The sequence below is a fragment of the Rhododendron vialii genome, chromosome 13a (genome assembly GCF_030253575.1).
Source record: "Rhododendron vialii isolate Sample 1 chromosome 13a, ASM3025357v1".
Taxonomy (NCBI): Eukaryota; Viridiplantae; Streptophyta; class Magnoliopsida; order Ericales; family Ericaceae; genus Rhododendron; species Rhododendron vialii.
In genome coordinates, this window is record NC_080569.1 from 13,698,634 (window position 1) to 13,717,780 (window position 19,147).

The following is a 19,147-nucleotide window of genomic DNA, read 5'->3' on the forward strand; positions in this document are numbered from 1 at the left end:
TATATTTTGTTCTCGTGACTTACGCCGACGAACCATTCAACATGAAAATGGGGAAAAAGATAAGGTTCAGCCTTCAGCAGCGGACTTTAGAATTTTTGTGCAGTGAGGTCATTAAACAAAATTTGTCTACAAGTTATACAAGATCAAATTAAACTCTACTAAACAAAATTTTATGCCAGTTCGGGGGGAAAAAAAGTTGTATGCATATAAATGTTTACTTTTAAATCGACTCTAGTTTTCTGGTTTGTGAATCATCTCCAAAATGGTAGTAAATATTAAGGCGATGTTTGGTTCAATGGAATCAAAGTTGAAATTGAATGGTCACTCTAATGGCATACTTATTCTTATGTTTTGGTTCACCATTAAATGATAAAATGATCATTTCAAATGGAATCATTATTCACCTTAGTCAAAGAATCGTCATTCCACTAAAACAACAAAGAAATTGCCATTTCATTTCATTTCTTTTTTTTGAACCAAACTCAAGAAATTTCAATTACTGAAAATCCGCCCAAAGGGCTACAAACCCCAAACTGGAGCCCGATGATTGGAACAAACCATGATAATCAGGTTATCCATATGGTTTGGATGGGAATACACCGAGTACAGTGTAAAGCTACTCAAAAAGGGTGAGAACAGTTCCACGTGGGGAGAAGACTGAAACGGAGTTGAGGACGGCATCAATAATTTGACCAACCTCACTGTCCTCCCCTCCAAGCAACTCACACCAGGAACGAAAACAGCCACAGAGGGTAGAAAAGGTTCCACGCAAGGAAAGGAAAAACACCAACAAAAAAGAATAAAACTAAACCTTCGCCCACTAGACCTGATGCCGAAGCCGCTGCAACGAATCCGGCCACTTATTCGCTAGAGGGACACCAAACCCCCCCAAACCTTCGCGAGCTCCACAGATCTGACCCTCTTGAAGTGTGGAACTGTTTACACCATATATTCACCGCATGTCGATAATCAACCGAAAAGTGAAGATTATGAAAATGCAACCTATTTTATTATTATTATTAAATATCCATATTAATATAACAACTAGTATTAGTATTTCTTTTATTATTATTATTTGCATATAGGACACTTGGCATACTTATACACCTTTGGAAGGACACTTGGCATATTCCTACACACTTTGAAGTTGAAGGGAAGTTATTTTGACACTTGGAATCAAATTAGAAGAATGAAGAGTAGTGGAAGTTAGGAAGTTATTTTCTACACATTTGTTATTTCCTATAAATAGTTTTTTAAGACTTCATTGTAAATCCTCTCCAACAAATCAAAATCTATCTTTATTTGTCTTAATTTTTGTCTTACTAACCCGTTCTCGGGTTATAATTAGTAGTAGGAGTAGGATTTCATATGCTAAGCTTAACTTAGGATCTCCGATGTATCGCTCACAACGATAGATCTATCGTTGAAGATTGATGGAAGAATCTCTTCCATTCGTCTTCTTTCTTACCGCCAATCTCATATTTGACTCGACTACCATTTCTCTTCCTGTGAAGTCCTGAAATACGGCGTGAAACCACGGACCCATCTTTTGGAGACATGACCGCATTGCCCTTTATTTTGTTGTTAACTTTGTTTCCCGAAATCTCTGTCGAGTTTCAATTAGGAAAAAAATAGGTAAACAGGAACAAAGCCGATGACGGTGGAGCAGGTCCTCCATCGCTGTCAACGATGGAGGTTGGGAGATGGAGGCAACAGAGGGCTTCAAAGCTGCAGAATCGCCACTAGATTTGAAAACGAGAATGGTGAGAGCATCATTCCATTTATTTGTCATACCAAAATTACTAGTGCTACTCTAAGATTCATAAAGTGTCACACTAAAAAATTAATATTACCACTCAAAAAATTACTATTGCCACACCATTCTATTGGTGGATGAGAACAATTATTCCAAAGCACAACCAAATTTGAGAATGAAAATGAATATTCCAATCTCATTTCATCCAATTCTATTCAAATCTCAATTCCATTCCATCAAACTAAACGTACCATGAGTATCTTGTTGTTTCTTTGGTTATTTGACCCATGACCAATAGGTCCAATACATTGGCCTCGCCTTTGTCATCAATTATTGCCTTCCTTCCCAACTTATTGCTTCCCCTTTTTCCTATTGCCCGGTTCTGTGTACTACATTAGTGCAATTTTTTAGTTTCCTAATTCTAAAATATGTTCAGTGAAAAAAAAAATATTCTAAAGTATGTTCCACTGACACTGAGTGGTTAAAATTTTAAAAGAACTTGTTCCATCATAACTAAAGAACGTTCAACTGATCAACTAAAAAAAACTTTTTTCTAGTTAAAATATTAGTTGTATATGACAAATTGTGAATACTAATTTGGTAAGAATGAATCAGATTGAAGCTCTAGTGTCGTCGTTCGCTGATATCAAATTTAACAAAACCCATAATTTTCTTTTGCATTCTCTGTGAGAGCATAATTTGTTTTCGGGTCCACCTGGAGGATGAGTTTATGTTTCTATTCCGTTAAAATTAGGGCCTAGGGGGACTTGGAGACCAAGTTGATAGCACTCAGCAGGATCGGTGAGGCGAGTCCTCATGCATGGGCCTTAGCCCGGCGTGTTGTAAAGCTAAATCCAGCCCATTATTCCAGGCGAGTCCTCAATCCTCATGCATTAGTATTGTTTTAATTTTTTTTTTTGTGAATTATTAATTTGTCTTGATGAGAGGAAACGAAAAAGTAAAAAATTATATTCAAGACTAATTATTTTAATAAAAAAATTAATCCAAAAATCAATCTGTTTGACCAAAAAAATTTACATATAGATTTCTTTTGTTGAGATGAACCAATAATCCAAAAAACATTGACGTAAATTTAACAAATGCAAAATGTTTATAAATTAATAATGCGAAAAAAAATAATCCTGGAGAATTATTTAGCCAAAATAGTCTTGAATTTTTTATAATAGCTTATAATAAGTTTTACCAAGCGTCATCAACTTATTTTAAGTTTCTTAAGTGAATAATCAAAATAATCATAATCTAATAGTTTAACCTATGCGTGATAAGTGTGTGGCCCGTGATCCTCAATCCTTCTCCTCCGTTGGTGGCTTGATGGTTGGGTCTTCTCCTAGCCTGCACAGTGAGCGCACGACTAAAGACCAGGCCGGGGGTTGTCCCGGCAAGGCCCTCCGGCGTGAGGATAAGTAATGTGCAGAGCAAGTAGGCAGAAGATTATGAGAGTGAGTATGTAGTAGCATGTACCTCTTTAGGGTTTCCATTGCTAGGTATTTATAGAGCTCCTTCACTTGCTCTCCAAGCACCAGCACGTGCCTTGCGCGGGTCAGGCAGTGTCATCATGACGTCACCAAATAGATCTGGTAACCGTTTTTAGGGCTGAGCTGGCACACCCATGTGCGCTCATGATCATCTTCTGTTATAACCGCTTTTACACGTGGAATGACATGCAAATCAGCGGCTAGCCGTGGTCGGCAGTGGCCTTGCTCTGCGGGTGGCCGAACACGCCTTTGCCGATCGGGCACATGATTGACAGGAGAGGACAGTCACAAGTGACCCGCCGTGGAAGGTGGCCGAGAACGAGCTGACCTGCCGACGAGTCCGTGGCAAAAGAAATGGTCGACGTAGAACAGGGACGGGAGCCGTGCTCAAGGTTCGAGCTCGGCACGGTACGGGCTCGGTCGTTACATAGAGAACTCACGTTCGGCCTGCTACAATAAGAAAATGGGCCATAGGAGGAGTTAGAGAAAATGACGGCCAATGACGTGTTTTGATAATTAATACCTGCCAAAGACATTTTCAACATTAACAAATATTCTTAGCATGTCCTTGGCAGATATTAATTATCAAAACACGTCATGGGCCGACATTTTCCTGAGGAGTTAGGCTAGCTCCAAGAGAAAAAGATTAATGGTAGACCTAAAATTGCCATTTTTGTGAATCTTACACAGTGTTTGGTAGTAGTGACACAGTATGTTTTCAGGCTAGAGCGGTCATAATGCTTGCAAATTGCAAGTCAAGAGAAATGGAAGAAAAAGTGAAGCTCACCATTGCTTCAATCTCCCGAGTGTAGCTAGCCCTGCGACGGGCCTTCCTATGAAGAGATCATTGCAACAATTCGATTTCTTCAACAGAGAAGGAACCGGATTCAAGCAACATCTCCTAGCTAGCAATCAACTTTGAGTTTCAGAGAGTTGGATTGATCAGTTATTGAGATCAAAAGCTTTTGTAGAGATTGTTTTCGTTGATCGTTCGTTAGGATTAATTTAAACCAAAAGTCATGGGGGCATCCGCGTAATTTTATTTTTCTATGGGAATAGGAAAATTCATTAGAACAACAAAAAATGTGACATTGGCTGTGGCTTTTGAACTAATCTTTGGTCTAATGAGAGATAGAAGGCTTGGAACAATTATGAAAGAGTTGGAAGGCCTTCTCATAGCCTCTTTTTTTTTTTTTGAAAATGCCTTCTCATAGCCTTTGAATCGGAAGCGATATAGTTCTCGTGATTGAGTTCTTTGCCAAAACTAACAGTTCTCCTACCTTCTCTTAGTAGTTAGGCCCCGTTCCGCTTTCTTTCTAAACTTTCTTTTTCAAAAATAATATAATTTCAAACTAAAATATAACAAAAATAAAAAATAATATTTCAATTTTTTTTTGCACTGTTTAAAATATCTCAATGAGATCTATCAAACAAGATCCATATTTGTAGAAAAATTATTTACATAAACACATAATTTTTGAACTTAAAATTACTTTCTTTTTCTAAAAGTTCTTTTTTTGGGAAACTGGAACGGGTATAGTATTGTTAAGCTCTAACTGCGCTGTTTTGCAAGTTGTGAAGACTGGGATGAATCTCACTCATTTATAACTGTTATCAAACGAGGCCTTATTTTGTAGCTAACCGTATGTAAATCATCAATGTGAAAATTAGCTCGATTGAACAACCGTATCTATTTAAGAGAACAATTTTTTCTTAAAAAGCAATGCATGTATGGAATCTGACCATCTATTGTTCAAAATTACTAAATATAATTTGACCAAGCCTTTGTATTAAAAAATTGGCATATGGTCCACTATAGCATGTTTCTAACCCAGTAGGTCCACTGATCAAGTTTCTAACTCATTAGGTCCACTAATATGTATTTGATAAGGCATAAAGTCCACTACATTTAAAAAGGGAAATAGTACTTGACAAAATTACCCTTTCCATTCAAATCTCATATTTTTAGCCCATTATCCGTTTTACGTTTGAAATCCCGACAGTTACGTTGGAATAAAGCGACAGAAGATTCTCATTTTCTGATACACTGTATATAACGTTATTGTACATATATAACGTTATATACTCGTTCATCAGTTCACATTTAACTTAAGATACTTACATTTTACGTTATATACTCATTCATCGGCTCGCATTTAACGTTATATGAGTTTCTGAAATCTTTTTTTATTATAATATAAGAACATATAACATTCCACATTTACATCTGAATGTATATATATTAACATAAAATGGTATATGTTCTATAATTTTTTAGGAGTTTCGCTGCACAAAAACTCCCATATAACATTATATTTTTACTTTATTGAATTGGTCCGTGCAGCGGCCTCAATGATTTGCTTCGAGTAACAATATATGTTTTTTTTTTTGTTGTGAGGTACACAAGTCAGGAACTTTCATATAATGTTATATGTTCTATTTTTTTAGAGTTTCACCGCACATAAACTCACATATAACGTTATATGTTCTTGTAACGATCCGGATTTTTGACCCAATTTTTTTCTAAATATAATATTATTAGAATTATTTTTCTTAATGCAATTCTTTTTTTTTAAAATACAATTATGCATGCAATATATACATGCATTCTTTTTAAATTTTTTCTACACACATATGCGTGTATGCACACTCTTTCTCCTCCCTCACCTCAAACTCCTTCCGTCTTTCCGTCTCTTACTCAGTCTCTACTTTCTCCCTAACCCTAAAACCAAGCCCAATTCGTCCATTCAAAATCCCATGAACCCAACCCTATTAAATTCACTCTTATCCTCTTCCACCAAAATTCTTCTATAAATACCCCACCCCATTGACCCACGAAAATAGCACAATATTTTCCACGCCCCACCAGTCCGGAAAAGAAGAGAAAAACAGAAGAAACCCAAGCTTCAATCAATGGAGTTTTAGAGAGAGAAAAGTGGGTTTCATAGCTATGCCCAACCGAAACTCAATTCAACCATCCCGATCACCTCCTACAACCCAGAGCATCCTCAAACAAGCCTCAATCCGATCCCAAAGTCTCCCGATCAAAGAACCCGAAGTTTTCTTTCCCAAAATTCAAGATTTGTTTTTAAATCAATTCGATCAGATTCAAGGTATTATAATCTTATCCAACCTCTTCTCCAAGTATATTAAGTGTTTATATGTTTAATTCTATGTCCCGAACGAAAAAAATATAGTTCACTACGCGTTTTCTGCTGTATTTACCAATTTGATATTATTTTTGAACCCGACACTTTATTTGTAAATATTTACGAAGAAGATTACCCTTATGATATTTATTTTACAATCTTTTTGATATTAATATTATAAAAAACTACTGATCTGATATTATTTTCATACAGTGTAATACCATATTAGTATAAATTATATTAGTTATATCAGTTTAATTTATCTGGTAGATTGAGTTGGTTTTAAACGTTTCGAAACAATTTTGCAACCTTCTGAACATCATTTTTGATACCCGGACTATTTTTTATAGACTTTTCACACCTCAAAGATCATAACTTATTAAGATCATATTTTTTTATTTAATTATCTATTTATTAAATTATTTATTAGTTATCTATCAAAGTTTACAAACGAAAAATCTTTGCGACCTTCCAAACAACGTTTTAACACCCAAAATAATTTTTCCTAGACTCCTTGCATCTCAAAGATGATATCTTTTTAAATTAATATTTTTTATTTAATTTACTATTTATTGTTATTTCTATAGCGTTTCCAATCAAAAATTATTTACGACCTTATAAACCTTATTATTAATGCCCGAGTAATTTTATTTAGACTCCCTATATTCCGAAGATGAAATTTTGTTAACCTCAATATATTTTAATTAGTAAATTATTTATTATCTATTTACTTCACTTTCGGCCACTTTATTTAACGTTTTTATTTAAATTAATTCCGTGACTCTCCGAACCCAACTTTTGACACTCAACTGATTGCATAGGACCTCTAGGACTCTTATTCCAGTCATGTTAAATTATTTTAATATTTTTACCTAATTAACGCATTTAATTTGTTTTTTATTAATATAATTACTTAGAAATAATTAATGAGAACCTAGAAAAATATTTCTTTTAAAATTCTTTTAAAAAGGTTCTTACTTCATATCATCATGGCCATACAAGACTAAGAGCAACGGCCCATTCATAAAAGGTTGAGTGATTGCTTTACTTGTAGTTTGTTTGAATTATTATTCGTTTTAATTGCATATTGCCCGATACTTGATTTGAAATGCTAGATTAGACCCTAGAGACATGGGGTGGTATGCGAATAGAACTCACCTAGTCGATGCTAGGTAATGGATGAATTGGAAAGTTTTATTTTTAAATTGCCTGCAAGCGTGATTTTGAGATGTGATGAGATTGAAACTGGCGGGAGTCCAGTGATGAATTGATAGACTGGCGGGAGTCCAGTGATGATCCTGAAGTGATTGTGAAGTGGTATATAAGATAGGCGAACCCTAGTTGTGATTTAGGCATGATAAGCTTTCCCCTTGTTGTAGCTATTGGGGTGCACACTCGGTATATAATTTAGGTGTATCTGCGACAGCAAAGGAAAGTGACCTCATGGGACCGAGCATGGCTAGCGGTTGGGGGAGGAAAGATCTCGCGGAGGGATCTTAGATTTCACATTAGAATAATGAATAGTTATTAATTGGTGTTTGTAAATCCTTATTCTGCTTCTCTCATTATTATTATCCTGTTGCTTGTTAACTGTAAAGTAAGGGGGATAGTTGGGTTGGATTATTTTACTGGGTGATTTATCACTCACGGAGACGTCTGTATCTTGGCAAATCGTTTGCTTCAGCGATCAATTTGCCAGTGGGCGCAGGATTCAATGGAGAGGATTCAAAGATGTTGTAGTTCAACACGGAAAGAATATTAAGAACGAAGATCGAGTATGCTTCGGATTTGTATCAAGTCTAGAGTCAGCTCTAAAATTAATGTATTTTGAATCAGTAAATTTATCTTGTGACTGTAATAACTAAACTTTATTTTGAAAAATTATATTTATTTAGCAAATTTTCTTAAGATTTTAATTTTATCTTGCTTCCGAAAAATTGGGGCGTTACAGTTCTACTTTATTGAATTGGTCCGCGTAGAGGCCTCATTGACTTGCTTCTAATAACTGTATATGTATGAGCTTCTGGAATCTTTTTTATTATAATGCAAGAACATATAAATAATCTTATATATGTTTACAATGCAAAAACAAACAAAGAACCTTATATGTATTACTTTGCCACATAAATAAATACACAAAAAAAAATGTAATACATGAGATTCTATCCTTTCTAACTCTAAAAAAAAAAGGAAAAAAAAGAAGAGGAGATATCGTAATTTCTTTCCCTTTGTCGCCGTCGCCTTCTTCACAGTCGACTTCACAGGTAACTACCACTTGAACAACTGCACAAATAATAAGTCAGTAAGGCCGCTGCGTGGACCAATTCAATAAAATGAAACATATAATGACCCGAGTTTGATATAACCATATCTACTCGCAATCAAAACCCTAACTTAATCTAGCCAAACCATTCATATAATCATATATGAATTGGTCCGCGTAGCGGCCTAACGGATCTGAGCATATAACCATATATATGTTACCTAACAGCGGCTAACAAAAGTACAAAAAATAAAACCCTAACAAATCTTAACATATAACCATATATGTTTCCAACAGTAGCTAAACAAAAGTACAACATACAAAACCCTAACAGATAGGCAAAGAGTAGACATGGGATTGGACTGCAAATCCTACGAGAGGTCACTTTAACCATTTGAATACAACAATCGGTTGACAGGGTACAACACATCCTTTCGAAGACCCAAAATTCGTATATAACCAACATTGATATAACCATATATACTATCAATAACTTCATATTAGCACATTGAATCCCTAACTTAATTCAACCATACCATACCAGATCAAAAATTGATATAAGTACATACCCATGTCTGTTACACAATCAAAGCCCTAACTTTACCAAACACCAACCTAGCAAATATATATATCCATATATACCCCAAGTTCACTTTTAGTTTTTCTAAGAAACATACCGAATGGATCGAAGCAAACGGAGGAGATTGACGGCAATGGGGATGAACCGAAGGGTACAGAACGACGGAGATGAATTGAAAGAAATCGGAGATTGATTGACGGCGACGAGGATGTGAAACAAAGGTGAACAACTGGGACGAGGATTTGACGGTTACGGCGACTAGGGCGATTGTGGGACGAGGATTTGAAGGCGACGGCGACTGTTGGTGAACGAGCGCCATTGTTGGAGGACGACGGAGATCGGCTGACAACGACGACAAAGAACGCTGACGACAAATGGTAGGCGATCGAGGAATGGAGTCTTGGTTTTTTCTCCCTGGTTCGTTTTGAAAAAGTCTGGTTCGTTTGTTTTTCTCTCTGTTTGGGGGAGGGGGGGGAGGGGTTTTGTAATGGGGAAGAATTTTTCGGATAGGGTTTTTTTGAAATGGCTGAAAAAATGGGGCAAAACATTTTTAAAAAAGCAGGAGTATATTAGACTAATCGGGATAATTATATCCTTACTAATAGGTTAATGGACTTAGGGGGTTATAGCATTTAGAAGTGGACTTGTGGGGTTTGGAAAGTGATACCTTTGTATATGTACCTCGATCATAAACCAGATTTTTGTGTGGAAGCTCTATTTATGTAAATTAAACTACAAGATCGAATGATCGAGATTACGAAAATAGGACCCTAATGAATCACATTTTCACACACATTTTATCGTCACGTTAGAGTAAGATCGAAGATGGATCATCACATGATAAGAATAGAGGATCTGTTTCTCTTCTACTGTTTTATTGGACCTCCATTTTTTTCCCCAGTGATGAAAAAATCAGCACTATATTCCACCCAAGTAAAACCTAGTTTTACCCTCCCCTCCCCCTGCCCAAAACCATGCCATCTGAGCCCGTTCCAAAACACCTTCTTAAAAAATAAGTACTTATTTCACATTTTCAAACTAAAAAATAATGTAAATGAAAATTAATTTTTTGATTTTTTTTACACCGTATTAAAGATCTCAATAAGATCTTTCAAACAATATCCATATTGCATATTTTTAAATTTCAATGAGCTTATCATTTTTGAGCTTCAAATTGCCTTTTTAAAAAATAAGTATTTATTTCACATTCCGGAACGGAGCCTGATTTCTCTCTCTCTCTCTCTCTCTCTCTCTCTCTCTCTCTCTCTCTCTCTCGTTCGAATCTTTTCTCTTGTCAAAGTTGAAACACTCTCCTTTATTAATGTGGGACTTCTGCTTAGAGTCTCTGAAAGGCCTGAAAAAGACAAAAAAAAAAAAACACACACACACACTAGATGGGACAAAAGGTACAGCCTATTCAGTACTGTGTTGAATTCAGAATGGGAAGGAACACCGAATTAGCCAAAGGTAAAAAATTTCCTCCTACTGTACGTTTTCACTTCCGCTTCTGTTGTAGTACAAAAACTTGCTATCGATCAAAATCATCTTCATTGCATGTCCTGAGCAAGAAATTGACCCTTGAATCCTTCCTGACTCTGGTAGATAGTGCATCTATTTCCAAGAAAGTTTCGCCATTTCCAAGACCAAAATGAAGAACGTGGAATTACTACTCTAGTCCCCATAGTCCTAGCACCATTACACGTAACGCACTGAAAATTTTCAAATTTTAAGACATTAATGCCCTCATTAGTACTATTATTACTACTAAATATAATCCACCACACCCCATACAACCCATCTTCTTCTTCCTCCCTCTTCCTACACGCATCCCTCGTCTTCTTTCTCCTAAAACCCTTTCTATGGTGTCACTCGGGAATATTTCTATTTTCAAACGAAACAAAGACATACGCAAAGTTAGAAGTATCCATTTGACCTCTACTTTTGTGTGTGCCTTTGTTCAATTTGAAAATAGAGACTTGGGAGTGGTGCGAGCCCGTAGCCGAGCTACAGACTCTTCCACACCGCGGGGGCTCAGACGAGTCGAATCTGTTGCTTGAAGCAAGGCCCCACTCAAACCATTAATGGTCACGCACGTCCAAGTGGGCTCTTGGTTGGCAGCCAAAGGGCTAGTTCATTTGGTTGGTGAGTTTGTTTCTAACTTGATTAACCATTGATTCAATTCCTAGAGTTAGTCCGCAAGAATGTTATTTTTTTCTAATTTCCCTCGTCCTGGGGTGGATTGCTTTAAGCGACCGAGGAGGGGATTATAGTTGAGGTATGCATAAATTGGTCCGGATCGTCAAACCAAAAAAAGAAAAGTATCAAATGGATCACTAAGAAAATGTAACAGTTTTCTTTCTAAGGTGTAGTCGTGAGAAGATCAATTCACCAAATTGATCATGTTTTATCACTTGAAATACCAAGAAAAAGGTGACAATATTGAAATAGAAACTTAGAAGAGTATACATACCATCTTTACTGGTAAAAAAAACTCTTCAACTTCAATGTAAAATCTCGCTAAAACTACTTGAATCGATCGATGGTGTAATTATCCCAGAAAAGAGTGTGGGGTTTGTCAAGTGACAATCACACAATGAACCAAACGACAAAACAAAGAAAACAAAGATTTTGATCAAGCCCAATTGGATGGCTTGAACTTCCCCTCTCGCCGTCCCAAAATGGCTTCAATGTGCTGCTATCGCCTGGATTATGATCTTCTTCCCAAGTCCTACTACTGTTGATATTTGCACTTGTGCCCAAACATGGTGGGGTTTCTAGATAGGTAGTAGAAACATTTCTGTTCTTGAAGAGCTCTTGACTTAAGCATAGCCCAGTATTGCCCCTAACGTCTAATCTCTTTCCAATCCTAATGATGAACTCTTGTGGGAAGATTAGCTCCCCACTAAACTGATTGTGGCTCAAATTTAGGTGATCCAAATTTGGAAGTGCCCCTAAGTTTGGCGGGACTGTCCCATTGAGGCTGTTGTTGTCTAGAAATAAGGTAGACAGATTTTGCAACGAAGATAAGGTGTTTGACAAAATGCCTCTTAGACCACAACATGAAAAACTCAGCACTATGATCTTCCTTAAGCTCCCTAAAAACAAGGGTATCTCTGAATTCAAAGGGTTGTCTTCAATCATTAAGTACTCTAATTGCTGCAAACCTGATAGGGTTTCTGGGATGGGCCCAATAAGTAAGTTATGACTCAAGTCTAATAAGACCAACCTGTTTAACTGCCCCAAACTCTGAGGCACCTTCCCTTGAAGCTTGTTTGAGCGGAAATCCATCTTTTGAAGAAATTGAAGCTGACCCAATGAAGAAGGAACCTCATTTTCCAGCCCATTCCAACTGAGGTCCAAAATGGTTAAGCTCTTTAAATCTCCTATTTCTTCAGGGACTGAACCACTTAGGTTATTGGAACTGAGGTCAAGTTGCTCCAAACTCACTAACCCACCAAATGTGTTTGGAATTTCTCCTTGTAGATTGTTTTGTGCAAGGCATAAGACCCTTAAGGTACCAACCACTGCCAAACTTGGGGGAATTTCCCCTGTTAGGCTTGGGTTGGACTCAATGGCTAGATGCTCTAAGGAAGACAGTGTCGTGCCAAAGAGAGTCGGAGAGAGAGAGACTGGTGATGAAGTGAAGCAGTTGAAGAGAGAGAGGACCTTGAGGTAAGGGAGTTTGAGTAGGGAATGTGAGAGTTTGGCTGTGGTTTTACAAGGTGGGTTGAGAATATCAGGGCCAATGTGGATCCTTGTGACATGAAAGCGTGGAGGGTTTTCTTGTCCAGTGCTCTCACATTCAACACCAGGCCATGGAGTGTCACTGCATGGTTGTGGGTAGGTTTGGTCCCAAGTGGGGTCCTCAAGAAGTGAACCCATGAACTCAAAGAGACCAGAGAGCTCCTCTTGGTCCATCTCTGTTTCTTGTTGGCAAATCACCTCATGAGCCAACAAGACAAGGAGAAGTACAGAGAGAGGAGAGAGAGAAGCCATGAAAGGGGTGGAAAAAGAGATGCTGGTCCACACAAGAATCCTCTTGGTGAAAGTGTGGACTTGTGACAGAAACCAAGACGGATGTTTTTATATGCATAAATGCTTAATGTTTGGATGATAAGAGACTATGGAGTATCAAAACTCATGGTCGGTGTGCAGAAGCTTATCTCTCTATCCCGTTTGACCAAAAAAAAAAAGGAAGAAGCTCATCTCTAATAGAAGAAAAATATTTGCATGCTATTGGTACCGCTACGTGATACCTGAATTTCCTCCATAATGATACATTTATGGATTGTTAAAGTTTAAATATATAAATCTCACATGAACGTGCGGTAATGGAGGGTGCAATATGACAATGTGAATGTGCACAAAAACCATTGAACAATTACTCTGAGTGGATGGAGCAGTTCTTGTTTGTGGGCTCCATCGTAAATCTTGAGTTCATTTGTCCATGTTTTAGATCTTTTTTAGTAGTAATATATTACTAAAAAAAATCTAAATTATTCCAGGATCATCTCAACAGAAGTTCATCTATAAGGTTTTGAAGAGCCATCCATGCTTTTGAAACAATTAAGTCGAAATTATACGGTTCAATTTTTTTTTTCGAACATTACCGACGAGTCGTGTTTTCACGGTTCAATTATTAAATCAACTTGATTGTTCTAGTGTATTATTTTCAGCTAAGATTATCATAGCAACTTGATTGTTCTAATTATTTTCACATGAATTTTATAAGATCAACAATTGGGTTAATCTTCTCGACAACACTCTCCCGTGCAAGGAAACGAGTCCAACTAATGTGTACACCATGTGTGGGACCCAAGGATTCGTGTATAAAATTAGCTCAGTCGGATATCAGTAAGGTCCTTCGCTCAATTTCTTGTCACAAATTGATCAAAAACTGATTAAACTTCTATCAATATTAGAGTTAGCTTGCCGATCAAAAACTTCTACCAATATCCGAGTTAGCTTGCCGATCAAAAAAATAATTATCCAAGGTAGCTTATTTTTTTACAAGGATCATTAAAAAATATATTTTAAACAAATTGAATGGCTCTAATCATTTGTGTAGAACCTATCTCGGAATCTCACAAAACGGTGTATGCATTTGGTGTGCAACAAATGGTGCATTCATTATTAAAATTGGCAAGGAAACTTGTGTATTCTCCAAGGGGCATATACGTGTATGATCTCAATTGGATGCCTGTACATGGCTTCATTGGAACCTGCCTCCATGTTCGGTTTTTGGTCTCTTAACCCAATTTTTTCTACCCACGCATAGTTCCTAATAAATTTTATTTTCAATTAGGATTTTGATTTTGAGACTCCACTTGTTGAAGCGACGGCACTACATAGTTTCTAATAAATTTTATTTTCAATTAGGATTTTAATTTTGAGACTCCACTTGTTGAAGCGACGGCACTAATTTTGGAGCGCTAAAATTAATATTCTTCTAGTTATTACTTTTATTTCTCTATCTTAACTCTCTCCACTCATTATTTCAAAAAATTTCCTCAAGTCTCAAACCAAACAAGACGACTCGAGTGAGTAGAAAAATTATTCAATACCTAGAAATACCCAAACTCTTTTTTATCACACATTGTGGTTACGCTCGTGACCACTCAAAGCAAAGTGTAGAAATCCCACCTCAAAGGGTGATTGGAGAAGAGGCAAGCTAGCATCCAAAGGGAGGGAGGGAGGGGTGAGGGAAAGGAAAACAATTGCATTAAAACGGAAACATTTGTCAGAAGAGTCAAAATGGGCTTTCATCAAACAGGGATAAAGTAGCCACTCTACTCCACACTGCTACAGTGTGACAGGACGTAACTCTAACGTCAGTCAGTAGGCAGACTCTCTGGAACACTGATGCCGACATTACCAAAGGATTTCAGATATGATCATCTTCGGTTCCAAGAGACTATTCACTGCCACATGCAGGATTCTATCTCTTCCCCCCTAGGAGATTATTTGTGCCCCCACCACCAAAGTGCCCAAGCCTCTTTCTCATCACATACTCATTATAGGACTTGTATATTTAAGGCCTGTTTGGGAGCCAAATTGTGCATTTTTCTGTTAGGGAGCCAAATTGTGAGAATTGATTCTCTCACAATACATTATGAAAACTACATTTTATGGGCATAATTTGAGAATTAATTTTGGATGAGCTTTTATATTCTCATATTGGATTATCTTTCCAAATTCACAATCTATATTGAGCATATCCTCAAAATACTCATTCATATAAATTATTCTGAGCATTATCTCTCAAACACTACTTTGTTACAAAATTTATTATGTCATACTATCTCGCAAACATTCTACCACATTCATAATCTATTCTGGCCACAATTCGAGACCAATAACTCACAATCCAAAATGCAAAAATAATTAGGCTCCCCTACAAGCCCTTAATTTTGGACTTTCATATTTATGTAGAATTCATATACTTTGTTTGGATTCTGTATAAATGCTTGGTGAGGACTGAGGAGGAGGCCTAAGGAACCCGTCTAAGTAAATAATTTTTCCGGTTGGACAAGATGGTCGTATTTGTAAACGTTACATACACCTCTATTCCATTTTTTTCCACGAAAATGAACAAAGAAATGACAATCCAGAAATGAGAATCATAGAGAGACATTGGCGGTCCTTTTAGTTCGGGTCAATTATGATTTAAAAGGTTTTGTACGGTGCCATATTGCATGATTTGTTACATAGCTTTAGTCAACAATTTTTAATTAGTCAAAGAATTAGAAATTACTAAATCATGAAAATCCATTATAAATGAAAAGATGTAGACAATTAAAACATGACACGAATGCCAAAGATGGACAAAAAAAAAATCATGGACGGAGAGAGTAAAATGTCGATCAAATTCAGCCAATTTCTATATGGTATCACAGTCGTACTTATTGATCGACAAACACCTACAGATTGTGATCATCCTAGTCTACTCTCATTTCTTCGTTTGTCTTCCCACATTTCCAAGGTCTATGAATGGCGATTGAAGAAACAGAATCTACATGCATCTACAACAGTGAAACTTCCTTTTTCCCTAGTACACATATTTGATCGATGTGATTCTGGAAATCGGATTGTAAATCCTATATACATACACTTTGGAAAATGTTGATGCACAGTGGCTCGATCTCGTGTATGACTGCTATAAATCTCTGTATCTACTTTTCCTCACATTTTTGGTTTAAATCATATATATATATATATATATATATATATATATATATATATATATATATATATATGCACATCAAGTGCGGATTGCATTGGAACAATTAATCGATCATTTTAGTTCTCTTTCTAGGTAGAACTCATGCATGTGCATGGTCTCAAACATCAACTCTTCAGTCTTGAGAAAATAATTACCTCCATGGAGACATATATTAATTGATCATGCGAGGAGCGGAGTATCTCTTTTACATTAGCTGCTAGGTACTGGTGCAATAGTTGCAAAAGATTGAGTTAGTTTAGTTTCCATACTTTACTCGATCTGCCTTCTAAATATTGTCCTCTGCAAACTGCTAGCTGTTAGGACAAGAGTTGAACAAATGAAATTTGAAGAATCGATTACTCTGTCGAATGCTGAAGAAATAAATCGATCTCTATATATAGAAGAGATCCTCTACTTTGGATACCACATCTAAACCTAGTTCTTCTACATCTCTACAATTGGTTCTACTTCTTCAGTAGGACCTTCTCGGTTTGATAATATTCGACAGCCATTTTGGTGTTTCACAATTTGGAGTACTTCCATAGTTTGGGGTTCACAGTTTGGTGTGTCACATGCAGTTTGGTAGTAATTCTTAGGTTGTTCATCTGGCCACAACCACAGTTCATGAATGTACTTACCACCACAATCTTTTCAATTTGGGCAAATGTTTAATAATGGCAAAGGTTTCGGTACGAAAGACCAAGAAGTGAGTGATAGAAATTCTATCAGAGGTTAATTTAGTGCTATATAGTATAGAATTTCATAAAACCAAACCAGAGAAAGAGGAGAGAGAGAGAGAGAGAGAGAGAGGAAAGTAAACTTGGAATGCCAGCTCATCTTTTACACGATATCTATCAACTAGTTCTGCTTAACAACTCACTAACAAACTAACTAATTAATGACCCTTGCTTACACACCCCTGCAAACTAATGGGTGTGTTAACAACCATTAGTTTGTCTTTAAGAAAAATAAAACGAGCTATAGAAAGGGACTTTGTAAAAATGTCTGCTACTTGGTCCAAAGTTCCAACATGTTGAATGACAATCTGCTTGTTCAGGACCTTTTCTCTGATAAAATGATAGTCAATTTCTACATGCTTGGTCCTAGCATGGAAATGGGATTAGAAGCCAGGGCTATGGCAGAAAGATTATCACACCAGATGATAGGAGGCAATGTAGAAGGCAAACAAAGCTCCACAAGCAATTGTTGAACCCATGTAACATCTGCTGCCGTTTGTGCCAATGATCTGTATCCAGCCTCTGTGGATGACCTTGCAACAGTATGCTGCTTCTTGGCACACCATGATATGAGATTAGATCCAAGAAACAAACAGAAACCTGTAGTTGATCTTCTATCTACTGGATTACCAGCTCAGTCAGCATCCGAGAAGGCAGTTAAATACAATGGACCAGGAGTGAAAGCAAAGCCTTGATTAAGACTACCTTTAATGTACATAGTATACGTTTTACAGCAACAAAATGACTATGTTTTGGGTTATGCATGTGCTGACAAGCAAGGTTAACAGCAAAGGATATCTCAGGTTTGGTAAGAGTGAGATATTGAAGGGACCCCACTATAGTTCTAAACCAACGCACATCATCAAAATCAGCATCAGGAGTAAACTGAGCAGGCTTAGTAGAAGAAGGAGAATTACTTGGTTTACAGTCAAACATTCCTGCCTTAAGTAAGAGATCAGTTGCATACTTAGTTTGAGAAAGGATAATAGAAGATCCATGATACAATACTTCAATACCCAGAAAGTAGCTCAAAGAACCAAGGTCTTTCATCACAAATTTGGAACTTAGAACAGAAATCAAGTCTGCAATGTAGGAAGAGCTGCTACCAGTAATTAAAATGTCATCCACATAGACTAATACCAAAGTAATATCTGCAGCAGTTTTCTTGATAAACAGAGAAGAATCAGCTTTGCTTTGAACAAACTCTTGTTGAAGCAGAAACCCAGAAAATACAGAAAACCATGCCCTAGGGGCTTGCCGTAACCCATAAAGAGCTTTAGTCAGTTTACACACAAAAGAAGGATGAACAGGGTCTTTATAACCTTGTGGTTGTCTCATGTAAACCTCTTCATCAATTACCCCATGTAAAAACGCATTGGACACATCCAATTGTTTGATGGACACTCGAACCGTGGGTTGTTTAATGACAGGACTGAAAGTTTCTGTAAAATCCAACCCCTCAGTCTGTTGATTTCCATTTGCAACTAAATGAGCTTTATATCTGGCCACACTTCCATCAGAATTACGTTTGATTTTATAGATCCACTGACAACCAATAACATTGGCTCCCAGAGGAGGTGGAACAAGTGTCAATGTCCCTTGTTTGACTAAGGCTTGATATTCTTCATTCATGGCTTGATGCCACACTGGATACTTAATGGCTTCAGAGTAATAAACAGGTTCTTTTTTTGGCAAAGTTAAGTCAGAACCAACAACATTCAAACTAAAAACAGTTTTAGGTTTGACAATCCCATGCTTGGCTCTAGTAACCATGGAATGTGTGTTCAGAGAAGAGGAAGAATTGGAAGTTTGAACAGGAGAAAGAGAAGAGGAATGAGGAATATGAGAAGAGGAATGAGGAATATTAGGAACAAAACTTTCAGTGGGAACATCATGAGTGACAGGAGAAGAGGGAGAAGAGACAGGGAAAGGAAAAGAATTGAG

General features: G+C 36.9%; 1 protein-coding gene across 1 annotated transcript; it reads right to left on the reverse strand.

The window, feature by feature from the left end:
• Positions 1–11,646: 11,646 nt before the first annotated feature.
• LOC131313418 (receptor like protein 29-like) lies at positions 11,647–13,408 on the reverse strand. Its single transcript, XM_058341709.1, has one exon. The coding sequence runs from the start codon at positions 13,238–13,240 to the stop codon at positions 11,831–11,833; it is 1,410 nt and encodes a 469-aa protein (XP_058197692.1). The 5' UTR covers positions 13,241–13,408; the 3' UTR covers positions 11,647–11,830.
• Positions 13,409–19,147: the final 5,739 nt, after the last annotated feature.

Excerpts from the sequence above, each read along its gene's own strand:
- LOC131313418 (XM_058341709.1), bottom strand. The coding sequence starts at position 13,240 with ATGGCTTCTCTCTCTCCTCTCTCTGTACTTCTCCTTGTCTTGTTGGCT.